Here is a 14,115-nt window from a genome sequence, read left to right as displayed (position 1 = left end):
TTAAAATTGTCTTAAACTGTTCATTAGCAAAAAGTTTTTTTTTTCAGTCTAGTAGAAGATTGGAAGTGTCTATCCCCACCCCCCCACCATTTTCTCCGAAACTACCAAACCTAAAATTAAAAAAAAAATACAAAGTTAACTTTTAACTTCAAGATTTTTGAAAAAAGATTTTTCAGAAATTGGAGGTGAGGAACCTCACTATAGAATATAGGTAGGTCACTTTTGAGGGTGATGATAATTTCAAAATAAACTTTTTTTAACTGCATCGTGTGATACATCAAAAAAACAAATCAAACATTTTTTTTTTTGTAATTTTGAAATAAGTAGTTTTCAAGATATTCAAGAAAATAGACCACCCCCCCCCCCTTTCTCCGAAACTATCAAAACTAAAATTTTCAAAAAAAATTCAAAAGTTAACTTTAAAATCAAAATGTCACAAAAACAAAACAAAGGAATGTCTCTGCGTCCCAATACATCACGTGTCATCCTTCATATCTCCATACATTAATGTAAACTACACCATTCCTATGACTTGTAGAATCTACCAAATATTATAATGTTCAATAATGGCGCAAATATTAATGAAAGCGTGCTGGTGTATATTGTATACATACAGTCACGTGATTAATTGTTCAATTTACTAATGTACATTGAACTATACATTTACATATATTTACGCACGAGCGCTTACCACTAACTAATAAGTAGCTATCGCAGCGATATGTATGTAGCTGTAGTCGTGCTGGTCGGTACATCATGCGCATGTAGGTATGCATCACAATTGCAGCACATGCACGGACATTGGGTGATGTAAACGTTCACGACAAGTCAGTACTAGCTGTTACAATTATTGTAAATACCGGACATGTGCGAGTCAGACTCGCCCGCCGATGGTTCCGTACAAATCATTTTTCATCAAAATCGAAAAAAATATATGTATTATCAAAAATTGTACAATGGAGAAAAGTTATGATTTTACATGCATTCAAAGGTCGCATAAATATCGACTCCCGCTAACGAATATTCGAAATATGCGTTTTTGCTGAATAAAAGGTCGTATCTTTGTTTTACATAAACTTATAAGTTTAATTTTTTACAAAGTAATTCCAAACACATTCATACATACCCCTGCTCTTAGCGCTGCCACAACACAACACAACACATACCCCTGCTCTTAGCGCCGCGCTCGCTGCGCCTCACTGCATGCGCCTCCTGCTCCCAGCGCTCGTCCGCTGCCGCCAGCGCGAACAGCAGTAGGCCTCCGAGCAGCCACCAGCAGCGGAAGTGCTGCCACAACACAACACAACACATACCCCTGCTCTTAGCGCCGCGCTCGCTGCGCCTCACTGCATGCGCCTCCTGCTCCCAGCGCTCGTCCGCTGCCGCCAGCGCGAACAGCAGTAGGCCTCCGAGCAGCCACCAGCAGCGGAAGTGCTGCCACAACACAACACAACACATACCCCTGCTCTTAGCGCCGCGCTCGCTGCGCCTCACTGCATGCGTCTCCTGCTCCCAGCGCTCGTCCGCTGCCGCCAGCGCGAACAGCAGTAGGCCTCCGAGCAGCCACCAGCAGCGGAAGTGCTGCCACAACACAACACAACACATACCCCTGCTCTTAGCGCCGCGCTCGCTGCGCCTCACTGCATGCGTCTCCTGCTCCCAGCGCTCGTCCGCTGCCGCCAGCGCGAACAGCAGTAGGCCTCCGAGCAGCCACCAGCAGCGGAAGTGCTGCCACAACACAACACAACACATACCCCTGCTCTTAGCGCCGCGCTCGCTGCGCCTCACTGCATGCGTCTCCTGCTCCCAGCGCTCATCCGCTGCCGCCAGCGCGAACAGCAGTAGGCCTCCGAGCAGCCACCAGCAGCGGAAGTGCTGCCACAACACAACACAACACATACCCCTGCTCTTAGCGCCGCGCTCGCTGCGCCTCACTGCATGCGTCTCCTGCTCCCAGCGCTCGTCCGCTGCCGCCAGCGCGAACAGCAGTAGGCCTCCGAGCAGCCACCAGCAGCGGAAGTGCTGCCACAACACAACACAACACATACCCCTGCTCTTAGCGCCGCGCTCGCTGCGCCTCACTGCATGCGTCTCCTGCTCCCAGCGCTCATCCGCTGCCGCCAGCGCGAACAGCAGTAGGCCTCCGAGCAGCCACCAGCAGCGGAAGTGCTGCCACAACACAACACAACACATACCCCTGCTCTTAGCGCCGCGCTCGCTGCGCCTCACTGCATGCGTCTCCTGCTCCCAGCGCTCGTCCGCTGCCGCCAGCGCGAACAGCAGTAGGCCTCCGAGCAGCCACCAGCAGCGGAAGTGCTGCCACAACACAACACAACACATACCCCTGCTCTTAGCGCCGCGCTCGCTGCGCCTCACTGCATGCGTCTCCTGCTCCCAGCGCTCATCCGCTACCGCCAGCGCGAACAGCAGTAGGCCTCCGAGCAGCCACCAGCAGCGGAAGTGCTGCCACAACACAACACAACACATACCCCTGCTCTTAGCGCCGCGCTCGCTGCGCCTCACTGCATGCGTCTCCTGCTCCCAGCGCTCGTCCGCTGCCGCCAGCGCGAACAGCAGTAGGCCTCCGAGCAGCCACCAGCAGCGGAAGTGCTGCCACAACAAAACAAGTCAATCGTCATCATTGACAATAATATGCGGCTCACAGTTGAGCACGTGTCTCCTCAAATCAAAATCAAACTGGGGGTAGAGGTAGAGTAGTGTAGAGTAGGAATAAGGAAGAAGTGCACATAAGTCAAAGCGAAGCTTGACCGGGTCCGTTAGTCTGACGATAATTATGATCAACGATGTCATTAATTCGTGCCATTTTGTATCCGTGGCGGCGCCGCAAATGTGACCCTTTAAATCCCTGTAGCTCCGAAAGTGATAATCGCAGCTGCAGGCGGATATCTTGTTACTTTTAGAAAATTGCTTTACTATTAGCATACTCCCAATTTATATACAATTTAAAAAACTGTCATCATCCATATTAAAGGCAGAAGTCATGTCCACTAGGCTATCATGGCCCAATAATGATAACACATGGTAACACGAGTAGTATTCATCATGATTGTCACCCTATTTTAATGTAGGTACACTGCTGACTACAGTACATTGCCTCCTATCATCATCATCATCACTAACGGCTGACATAGGCCACATGCATGGAATTCCAAACACAACGGCCTGGAGCCGCCAGCATCCAACGACTTCCTGCGAAGCTTTATGTTCTCAGTCCACCTAGTGGGCGTCGACCAACTGCCGGTGCGGGGTCGCTATTCCAGCACCTTGGGATCCCAACGTCCACCGGCTCTTCGAACTATTAGGGTGTCCCGTAAATATTACGACATACTTTATAAGGTATGTCGTAAGGACATTAAGGCCTACTAAAATAACGGAATATATGTTAGCCGAAATTTTACCGTTTTAAGTTAAATTGATTTTTGTACAAAAAACAAAAATCCCTAACGCACTGAAGTTTAGTCGTACCATGTGCTGAAAAAAAATACTTAAGCGTTGATTTTATACTTGCTGCTTCAGGCAGTGAAACTTTGTTTTTTGCATGGTTTTAACCGACCTTAAAAAAAGGAGGAGGTTCTCAATTCGACCGTATATATATATATATATACGGTCATTAATAAAATCCTTTATTCAGCTAAAAAATACAAATTAAAAAAGAAGGAGAAATTACAAACTAATACTAACAGAGCTTACAAACTACTTAAAGATACCTACTTAAATTACAAAGTTCCTCTGTCTGTACTTAGTCCATACTAATATTATAAAGAGGTAAAGTTTGTAAGTTTGTCACATTTTTTAAATGGGGTAATCTTCGGAACTACTGGTCTGATTTTAAAAATTGTTTCACCAGTAGAATGCTACATTATCGGGGAGTGCTATAGGCTATTTTATATTGGTATCATATATATTAGTCGAGTTATCACAGTTTTTGTCATACAGGTCGGACTGAAAATCCTCTTAAACAGACTTATTCGCATGCGCTGCCTTAACTTTTGTGTAAAATTGAAATTAATGTATAGACTTTATGTATCTTTAAAAGTTCTACAAAAAAGTCCGCGACACCATATATCTATCTTCTATATATTAGCAGATATAGTACCTTTTGTGTTTTAAAAATTATTAATTTTATATACTTAGGTTTACGTCACTATTTATACTAAACTTTAATCCTTATTAAAATAAATTATTTAATAATCACAAGGATATTATGGAGATAAGATTTGCCCTTTACAATATGTTAATTAGTTAAATAGTTTCGGAGATAGTACAAAATTTCTAAAAGACGCAGAAAATCCGCTACATGACGCCCGGCGCTTTCATTTACGTAGTTCCTGTTCCCGTGTGAATATGGGGATCAAATAGTCTATGACACTCGCGGGTGTAGGTAAGGTAGGGGTAGGTTTGGGGTAGGGTAGGGGTAGGGTGGGGTAGGGTAGGGTTAAGGTACGGGTAGGGTAGAGGTAGGGGTTGGGTAGGGTAGGGGTAGTAGTAAAGTTGACATCGAAATTTACTCGGACGAAGTCGCGGGCGTCCGCTAGTATAATAATATAAAGAAATTCAGCTGAAAGGGGCGCTGCCTCAGCTCGCTACTACAGTTGAGAGCTGTAGTGCTGATTTTCAGGCATGACCCCAGGGTGAGCTCACGGACCGAGCGGACATACTTTTGCGGCGTCGCTAACAATAATTATAAAATAATAAAATTATATAAAATAATATACGATTAGTAATAATAGGTACATATTAATTTTACATCACCAAGCTTAAAGAAAAGTTTAGGAGTATTAATAAATAATATATATGTGTTACCTTCTGATAAAATTGAAGGCGGTGCCAGGCCATTGACTTTTTTTATTAAAGCTTTTTTTTTTTTTTTATTCTTTACAAGTTAGCCCTTGACTACAATCTCACCTGATGGTAAGTGATGATGCAGTCTAAGACGGAAGCGGGCTAACTTGTTAGGAGGAGGATGAAAATCCACACCCCTTTCGGTTTCTACACGGCATCGTACCGGAACGCTAAATCGCTTGGCGGTACGTCTTTGCCGGTAGGGTGGTAACTAGCCACGGACGAAGCCTCCCACTAGCCAGACCTGGACAAATTAAGAAAATCTCAATCTGCCCAGCCGGGGATCGAACCCAGGACCTCCGTCTTGTAAATCCACCGCGCATACCACTGCGCCACGGAGGCCGTCAAAAAGCTGTTTCCAAAAGAACCACGTGGATGGACTGCCTGAAAATACTAAATCTTTATGACTATAGCGGCTTAAGTAAATGCATCACTGTCTTGGCACCGCCTTCAAATTGATCAGAAGGTGCCACATACAATGTTATTTTTTGCTTTTTAGTTTAGTGTCATTTTGAAGTCGGTTGTTTTTTTTTATTAAAGGTTTTGTATACGTGGTCGTGTAATGTATAGTCCACTAATCATTTTACAAAAAGATAACTTAAATCGATATCGATCGATAAAAAAGGTTTATATAAAAAAAAATTCCAACAACTTTTCAACCCTTTGATACCCCTATGATTTTTGAAAAATCTTTAATAACATTATTTTTAGTATTAATCTATAGTATTTTTTTCCAACAGTAACAATTTTATTATAAGAATAGATTATCATTTCCTACCCATCTCTTATTCTACTCTCACCGTATACCTACCCTACCCCTACCCAAGCTACCCCTAATCAGCCCTACTCCTACCCTACCTCTACCCAAGCCACTCCTACTCAGCCCTACTCCTACCCTACCTCTACCCGACCCCTACCCTACACCTTACGTACCCTACCCCAACACTATCCCATATTCTACCCCTATCCAACCCGTACTCTACCACTATCCTACTCTCACCCTACCTCCTACCCTATCTCTACCCTACAGCTACTACGTTGATGTGTATCGTGGTGTAGCTACAGGATGATAATGGAATAGTTTTATGAAATCTTATTTACTTGTCAATGCCTGTTTTTGTCTGAACGAAATTGTGTTTTTCCCCGTCTTAATATATTAAGACACGTTTGGAACCCTCGTAATTTTAATTTGAAGTTTGCGACTATATTATCACCATTATCATAAATATAATAGTACTAGCGGACGCCCGCGACTTCGTCCGCGTGAAATTTAGTTCTTTACAAATTCCACGGGAACCATGGATTTTTCCGAGATGAAAAGTAGCTTATATGTTAATCCAGAGTTAAATCTATTTCCATTCCAAATTTCAGCTAAATCGGTTTAAAATTGACAAAGTTTCATACAAATTTTCATCCCCTATTTTATCCCCTTGATCAAAAGAATTGATCAAAATCCTCTCTTAGTGGATACTTATGCCATAAAATCTACTTGCATGCCAAATTTCAACCCGATCCTTCCAGTGGTTTGAGCTGTGCGTTAATAGATCAGTCAGTCACCATAGAGTTTTATATATTTAGATTGTTAGTTGTATAGTTTGTGTGGTTATAGGGGGTAATCTCTGGATCTACAAAACCGATTTTGATAATTCTTTCACTGATAAAAATCTACGTAATTTTCTCCGTATTCTTACGGGATTATTTTCCGTATTCTTACGGGAACAGGAACTACGTGGGTGAAACCGCGGGACGTCTTTTAGCGGCATTATTGCGTCTTTTAGAAATTTTGTATCATCTCCGAAACTATATGACTAATTAGCATACTGTAAAAGGCAAATCTTATCTCTATAATATCCTCTTGATTATTAAGTAATTTATTTTGATAAGGATTTAAGTTTAGTTGTGTAAATAATGACGTAAACCTTAGTATAAGATTTAGATAATTTATTAAAGTACAAAAGGTACTATATCTGCTAAAATATAGAAGAAATATATAATATGCTGTTGCGATATTTTTTATAGAAAATGATATTTTCTGCAAAGTTGTAGTACATTATTTTATTCTAACATCAATAGGTTTTGCATCGCACGCCATGTAAACAAAACTTTTTTACACCTTGGGTTACAATATTGGAATTTCAGGGAGGATCCCTAATTTTTTTGAAAATAAAATAATGCCTATAACAATAAAATAATAGCCTTCCTCGATAAATGGGCAATCTATTACTGAAAGTATTTTTCAAACCAGACCAGTAGTTCCTGAGATTAGCGCGTTCAATCAAATAAACAAAGAAACTATTTCTTCCGCTTTATAATATTAGTATAGATTACCTGACGTTTCTTAAGTACTTGTAAACTGCCTAATTGAATTGAATGAATATTGATTTGATTATATTATATGTAAAGTATAGCACACACATGAAACCGTGCTACAGCTCCAATAGGACTAAACAGGCTTAGCTACCTGCTGCCTGCTAGCTGGTCATATTGCAAAAAGCCGCATATTTTGTATAAAAAGCTTGCAATACAACTCCGGCCCAAACCTGTCACAAACGAAGTAAAATATGTAACTGAAACAGAAAGAAATGCGCAAAAATACCTATTCAGATTAAATATTTATGAAACCAGCAATGCATTCAGTTGGAAAAATGTAATGTTTACAAAATGGGATATGTATGCTATGTCTGTATATAATTACCATTTACCTGCCTTTGTTTTGTCTATGCATATATTTAATAATAACAGGCAGCTGTTCCAAATAAAAAATTCAAAACGAATACATTCTCGGCGCAGTACGACACGAAGGGTCGCATCAGTAATTTTCAATACTTTTCAAGAAAAATGGCCTCATATGTTTTTAAATATTTTAAAAATTGTTTATAACTAGAGTCCGTCCGAAACTGGTTTTCTGGACGAAACCGAAACCGAATATTCGGCCGTGGCTTCGGTTTCGGTTTCGGCCGAAGCTGAATTTCACGTGGTCAAGTATAAAATTCCTTAAAATACTGAACTTTGGTGCATTTTACCAATCATTCTGCATTAATTAAGACATGAAATGAAAACACAGTATATTAAGTTTGTTATAAAACAGAAAAAAGTTCATATTTTTTGAGATGTAATTAATATTTTTTTAAATATGTTTTTGACAATACGAGCCAAAACGCTTGTCAGCCAATGACGGTCTATTTCAACTGTTTCATGACGTCACTATATCAAAACCCTAAATTTGTTTTTTAAGTTCCCGCGACATTTTAGTTAGGTTAGGCGAGCGTGCACGACTACTTTCGAAATCAGTTTCGGTTTCGGCAACCGTTTCGGCCTATTTGGGTCGAAACCGAAACTGCCGCCGAAACTTGATTTTTGGCTGAAACTCGGTCAAAACCGAAACCGAACTTTCGGTCGGACACTATTTATAACACATTTAAGTATCTCTTAGTAAACGAACGGTACTATTTTAAATCATAGCAAAGAGTTTTTATGGCAGAAAAGTCGTCAACATTTTATGAATAAAAGCGGTCGCCCGCTACTTCGTCCGCGTGGTATTCAATTTTTCCAAAATCGCACTTGAACCATAGATTTTTTCGGGATGAAAAGTAGCCTATGTGTTAATCCTGAGTGAAATCTATTTCCATTTCAAATGAAATTCCATTTCAGCTGAAGCGCTTCTGTAGCCGCAGCTTAAAGGAGGAACAAACACCCACTTACATACAAACTTTTGCCTTTATAATATTAGTGTGATTGTAAGAGGTAAAGTTTGTGTGGTTGTAGGGGGTAATCTCTGGATCTACAAAACTATTTTGAAAATTCTTTTACCGATAGAAAGCTACGTTATTTGCGAGTGTCATAGGCTATGTTTTTACTCCGTGTTCCTACGGGTACAGGAACTATGTTGGTGAAACCGCGGGGCGTCTTTTGGCGGGATATTTTCGTCTTTTAGAAATTTTGTATTATCTCCAAAACTATATGACTAATTAACATACTGTAAAAGGAAAATCTTATTTCTATAATATCCTCTTGATTATTAAGTTATTCGCTTTGATAAGAATTTAAGTTTACTTGTGTAAATAATGACGTAAACCTTAGTATATAAATTAAATAATTTATTAAAGTACAAAGGTACTATATCTGCTAAAATATATATGATAGACATATGCTGCCGCGACATTTTTTGTAGAAAATGATGTGTTCTGCAAAGTTGTAATACATTATGTTATTCTAACATCATTAGTTTTTGCAGCGCACGCCATGTAAACAAAACTTTGGTACACATTGGGTAACATTATTGGAGTTTCAGGAAGGATTCCTAATTTTTTTAAAAATATAATATAGCCTATATATACGCTGTAGACAGATGGTTGAGACACTTGTTTTAATTTGAAGCTGTGAAAGAATTGACACATTTGTACGTTTGGCAGTCTACGGTATACGTAACATTCGCCCCAAGCACCACATCTCGAACGCATCAATTATTTGTCTTTCTCTGGCGCAAATAGTCCACGTCTCTACACCATAAAGGAAAATCGGAAAAATAAGTGCCTGGACCGTGTTTTATTTTTAGTTACGAGATAGTTTAGTTTAGATTAGTTGTGAGAGAATATATAATAAACTAGCGGACGCCCGCGACTTCGTCCGCGTAAATTTCGGTGTCAACTTTACTACTACCCCTACCCTATCCTACCCCTACCCTACCACTACCCCAACCCTACCCTACCCAACCCCTACATCTACCCTACCCCCACCCTACCCCTACCCTACCCCTACCCTACCACTACCCCAACCCTACCCTACCCAACCCCTACATCTACCCTAATTTTTGAGTTGGAAGTCGGTTAAATTTTTTTTTATTAAAATTTTTAGTGTTACCATACCTATTAAGTGTGAACAAAAATGAATTAGCTAAAATGTTATTTTCTAAAGATAAGTACCTAAATCAATTTTAAAAATACTACCTTAACTCATATACAAAATTTCACTCCCCCTTTATCCACACGTAATATGACTATCCAGAAAAACGTGAAAGGTATCATAACTAAAAATTAATCAAGTCCAAACACAAGGCAGCTACTGTGAACCGTCGAGGAGTTCCCTTAACTCTCCTTCATCTTCATCAGCAGATCCCTAATACAGTCACAACCTGTCAAGGTGGAAAGTTCTCATCAATACAAAATTATCAAGTCAAAACACAATGTAGTTACTGTGAACCGTCGAGGAGATCCCATAACTGTCCTTCGTCTTCATCACCAGACCACTAATACAGTCACGACCCATCTAGGTGGAAAGTTCTCAGCAATACAAATTTATCAAGTCCAAACACAAGGTATCTACTATGAACCGTCGAGGAGTTCCCTTAACTGTCGTTCGTCTCCATCACCAGACCCTTAATATAGTCACAAACCATCTAGGTGGAAAGTTCTCATCAGTACAAATTAATCAAGCCCAAACAAAAGGTAACTGCTGTAAATCGTTGACGAGTTCCATCGTCCGTGTTTCGGCTCCATCATCAGACCCACTCCAGACCTTCATAAAGTTGTAGTGGTTTAAAATACCTTATGGAAACAATAACAAACGTACTAGCCGTCTCTACAATTTTTGAAAGTTCCCCTCATTTTCTCTAGGATGCCATCATCAGATCCTGACAAGAAAAAAGTGGGACCACCGTGGAATCAAACCCTTCAAAACAAAAAAGAATTTTCAAAATCGGTCCATAAATGACGGAATTATCGCTGGACATACATAAAAAAAAAATCATACAGCCGAACGTAGAACCTCCTCCTTTTTGGAAGTCGGTTAAAAATAGTGAATTAGGCCACTGACTTTGTAACTAGCGGACGCCCGCGACTTCGTCCGCGTAAAAATTGATGTAAACTTCTCTACCTCTACCTTACCCTGCTCGGAAACCTGCCTAACCCTACTCTACCCTAGCCCTACCTTACTCCTACCCTACCGCTAACCCTAACCCTACCCCTAATCTACCCCTACCCTACCCCTACCTTACTCCTACCCTACCGCTAACCCTAACCCTTCCCTACCCCTACCTTACCCCTACCCTAATCCTACCCTACCCGTAATCTACCCCTACCCTACCTTACCTTACCCTACCCCTAACCTACTCTTCCCCTACTCTATACCTTCCCCTACCTCTACCTTGCCTCTACCCTACACTACCCCTACCTTATAAAAGATATATTCTATTCTATTCTATTCTATTCTATTCTTATCCGTACCCTACCCTACCCTACCCTACCTCTATCCTACCCCTTCCCTACCCCTATCCTATCCCTACCCTCAGCAAAATTGGTTTTGTGCTTGGTGCAATGATCAAAAGACTATAATTTCCCAAGCGACTTCTATGTTAATACTACAAAGAGGTAAAGTTTGTGTGGTTGTCGGGGGTAATCTACTGGACCAATTTGGAAAATTCTTTTACCAATAGAAAGCTACATTATTTGCGAGTATAATTGGCTATGTTTGATCCTCATATTCACACGGGAACGGGAACTACGTAATTGAAACCGCGGGGCGTCATATGGCGGCATTTTTGCGACTTTCAGAAATTTTGTATTATCTCCGAAACTATATAACTAATTAACATACTGTAAAGGGCAAATCTTATCTCTATAATATCCTTGTGATTATTAAATAATTCACTTTGATAAGGATTTAAGTTTAATTGTGTAAATAATGACGTAAACCTTAGTTTAAAATTTAAATAATTTATTAAAGTACTAAAGGTACTATATCTGCTAAAATATAAAAGATAGATATATGGTGTCGCGGACTTTTTTGTAGAACTTTTAAAGGTTCAAAAAGCCTCCATACATTTATTTCAGTTATACGCAATGGTTGAGGCAGCGCATGCGAATAAGTAAGTTTTTCGGTCCGACCTGTAAGAGAAAACCCGCGATAACTCAGTAGTTATATATGATTTAAATATAAAATAGCCTATAGCACTCCCCGATAACGTAGCATTCTACTGGTGAAAGAATTTTTAAAATCGGACCAGTAGTTCCGAAGATTACCCCATTTCAAAGAATTGTTACAAGCTTACAAACTTTACAACTTTACAAACAAACAAAACTCAACATTTGTTTTGATGGATCAGTTTAATATATTATGCAAGTTGGTACAAAATTGAATGTTTTGCCACGTTAGTTAAAAAAATTTAGAGTTTCAAAAATTTCCAGAAATCTTCAAGTAGAAAGCTAACTTTTTACCCTACTGCAAGAAGGGTTATTATGTTTTTCGCGCGTATCTTGTTTGTATGTATGTATGTATGTATATATGTATGTATGTATGTATGTAATATTCTTTATTACCTCATATCTGCTAAACCACTGAACTGATTTACGTAATTAGGACATCGTTAGATTTGTCTCAATAACCCAAGTGTTCTTAGATAGGTCGAACTAAAAAAATAATAACAAGACGACTGTGAGACTGTTTTCTAATTACTTTCTACACTTCGGGACTGAGCTTGTTTTTTTCTTTTCAGTTATTTTATACTTAATGCAGTCGGGTTTTTTTATTTGTTTAATTAATTTATGATTTTTTTTTCTTAAATTTTAGGTTTGGTAGTTCAAGAGAAAAGGAGACGGGATGGTCTATTTTCTTGAATAACTCGAAAACTATTTATTTTAAAATTACAAAAAAAATATATTTGCGATCCTTTTACTAAGCTTGTTTGTTTGATGTAGCGATGCAGTATAAGCATGTTCTTTTTTTAAATTTCCATCTTGTCCCTAGAAGTGACTTTCATTTTAAAAAAAATAATTTTTCTGAGGTTTTATAGAAATCTCCAGAAGTAAAAAATTTTAGATTGGGTAGTTTCGGAGAAAAGGGGGGTAAGTGGTCTGTTTTCTTGGATAATTTGAAAACTATTTTTTTCAAAATTAAAAAAAATATATATTTGCTCTTTGCCAAACTAGTTTCTTTGTTGTATCCCACTATGAAGTTTGTAAAAGTTTTTTTTTCAACTTTCCATCTTACCTACAATAAGTGCCCCCATATTCAAATTTTACCTATTCACGGTACATCCCTGTATTTGGGTCACAAGAATTAATATGTGTACCAAATTTCAACTGGATTGGTCCAGTACATTCGGAGCAAACAGACAGACATCAAAATGTGCCCGAGTGATATTATAAGGGTTCTGTTTTTGTACTACGTACGTTCGGAACCCTAAAAAAAACGTACGCATTTCGCTATCTGTGCAAAAATGACAAGCGTATCAAAATGTCATCTTGTGGAAAACAGGCAAAGATGCAAAATAATTTTCATAAAGTGTGTTCAAGGTGTCCTTCCTCGCAAACGTGTTATAAAACGTCGTATGACATAGTGCGCTTTGATAATTATAGCCTCTGCTTCCTTACTTATAGCTCTCGCCTCCGGCTTGGAAATCACAAAGCTATTCATTCCTACAGGCTATAGTCGTGCGGCAATGTTATGTAGGAGCCGCGCCGATACAAAATCGAGGAGCCAATGCCCAAAGCCCAACGCCAAGTATTTGCCAAGTTTTTTTAATTCTTTTATTTCTTTGAACGTGGTCGTAGAATAAAGAATTGTATGCCACTGCACAGGTCCACATTACAGGACAGTGGCACAAATAACTATTAAAATATACCCAGACACATGCGAACTTCCATGCTCGTCACACAAATATTTTCCAGTTATGGGATTCGAACCCACAACTGTGGATGCAGAGAGCAGGTCACTGCCCACGGCGCTACGCGGCACAAGCGGCCGTTGACTGTGTGACGACGTGTGCAAGTTTTTATGTTTATTTATAACGATAAACATCCTGGAAGCGGCGAACTTTGTCCTGACTTGGAAAACATCATTTCCTTTAAAGTAAACATCATGTTGATTGCCTGTACTGAGTGCACAGTGTACAATCGCGCATCACTGGGTAGGTATGTATAGCGAACAGCTGACCCGTTATCTCTGCCGATGGCCTCTGGAGTGACCCCGGCGGGCTATTTTAGTGCGGCTCTGTTAGAGCTTGACACACGCTAACTGGTACTCTTTTGACCCCTTGTGGCAAAAGAGGGTTGCATTGGTCTCTGCGTTATGTATTTATCTGTGTGTCTTTAAATATAAATAGATCGAAAGAGGAATAGATCTCGTGTCCGAAAACAGATGTTTATAGCGATATAAGTTAATGAAGAATATTACAAACATACACACATATGACAATGCTTCTTGTCGTCGTAAATAAATAAATCAAACTTCAAAGTTAACGTATTAAATTAAACGGTT

The 14,115-nt window shown here is 39.7% G+C and overlaps 1 protein-coding gene across 2 annotated transcripts in view; it reads right to left on the bottom strand.

Moving 5' to 3' along the window:
- Positions 1-14,115, bottom strand: part of LOC128199705 (uncharacterized) — a 34,786-nt gene that overhangs the window by 12,702 nt on the left and 7,969 nt on the right. For both annotated transcript variants that reach the window (XM_052890528.1, XM_052890527.1), the window contains exon 2: positions 1,461-2,610. In XM_052890528.1, the coding sequence (XP_052746488.1) occupies positions 1,461-2,610 (1,150 nt within the window). The remainder of the gene's footprint in view (positions 1-1,460; positions 2,611-14,115) is intronic.

This window comes from Bicyclus anynana, chromosome Z, assembly GCF_947172395.1.
Source record: "Bicyclus anynana chromosome Z, ilBicAnyn1.1, whole genome shotgun sequence".
In the NCBI taxonomy this organism is placed as follows: Eukaryota; Metazoa; Arthropoda; class Insecta; order Lepidoptera; family Nymphalidae; genus Bicyclus; species Bicyclus anynana.
The sequence above is the reverse complement of the archived record's forward strand: the minus strand, read 5'-3'. Positions and strand labels throughout refer to the sequence as shown.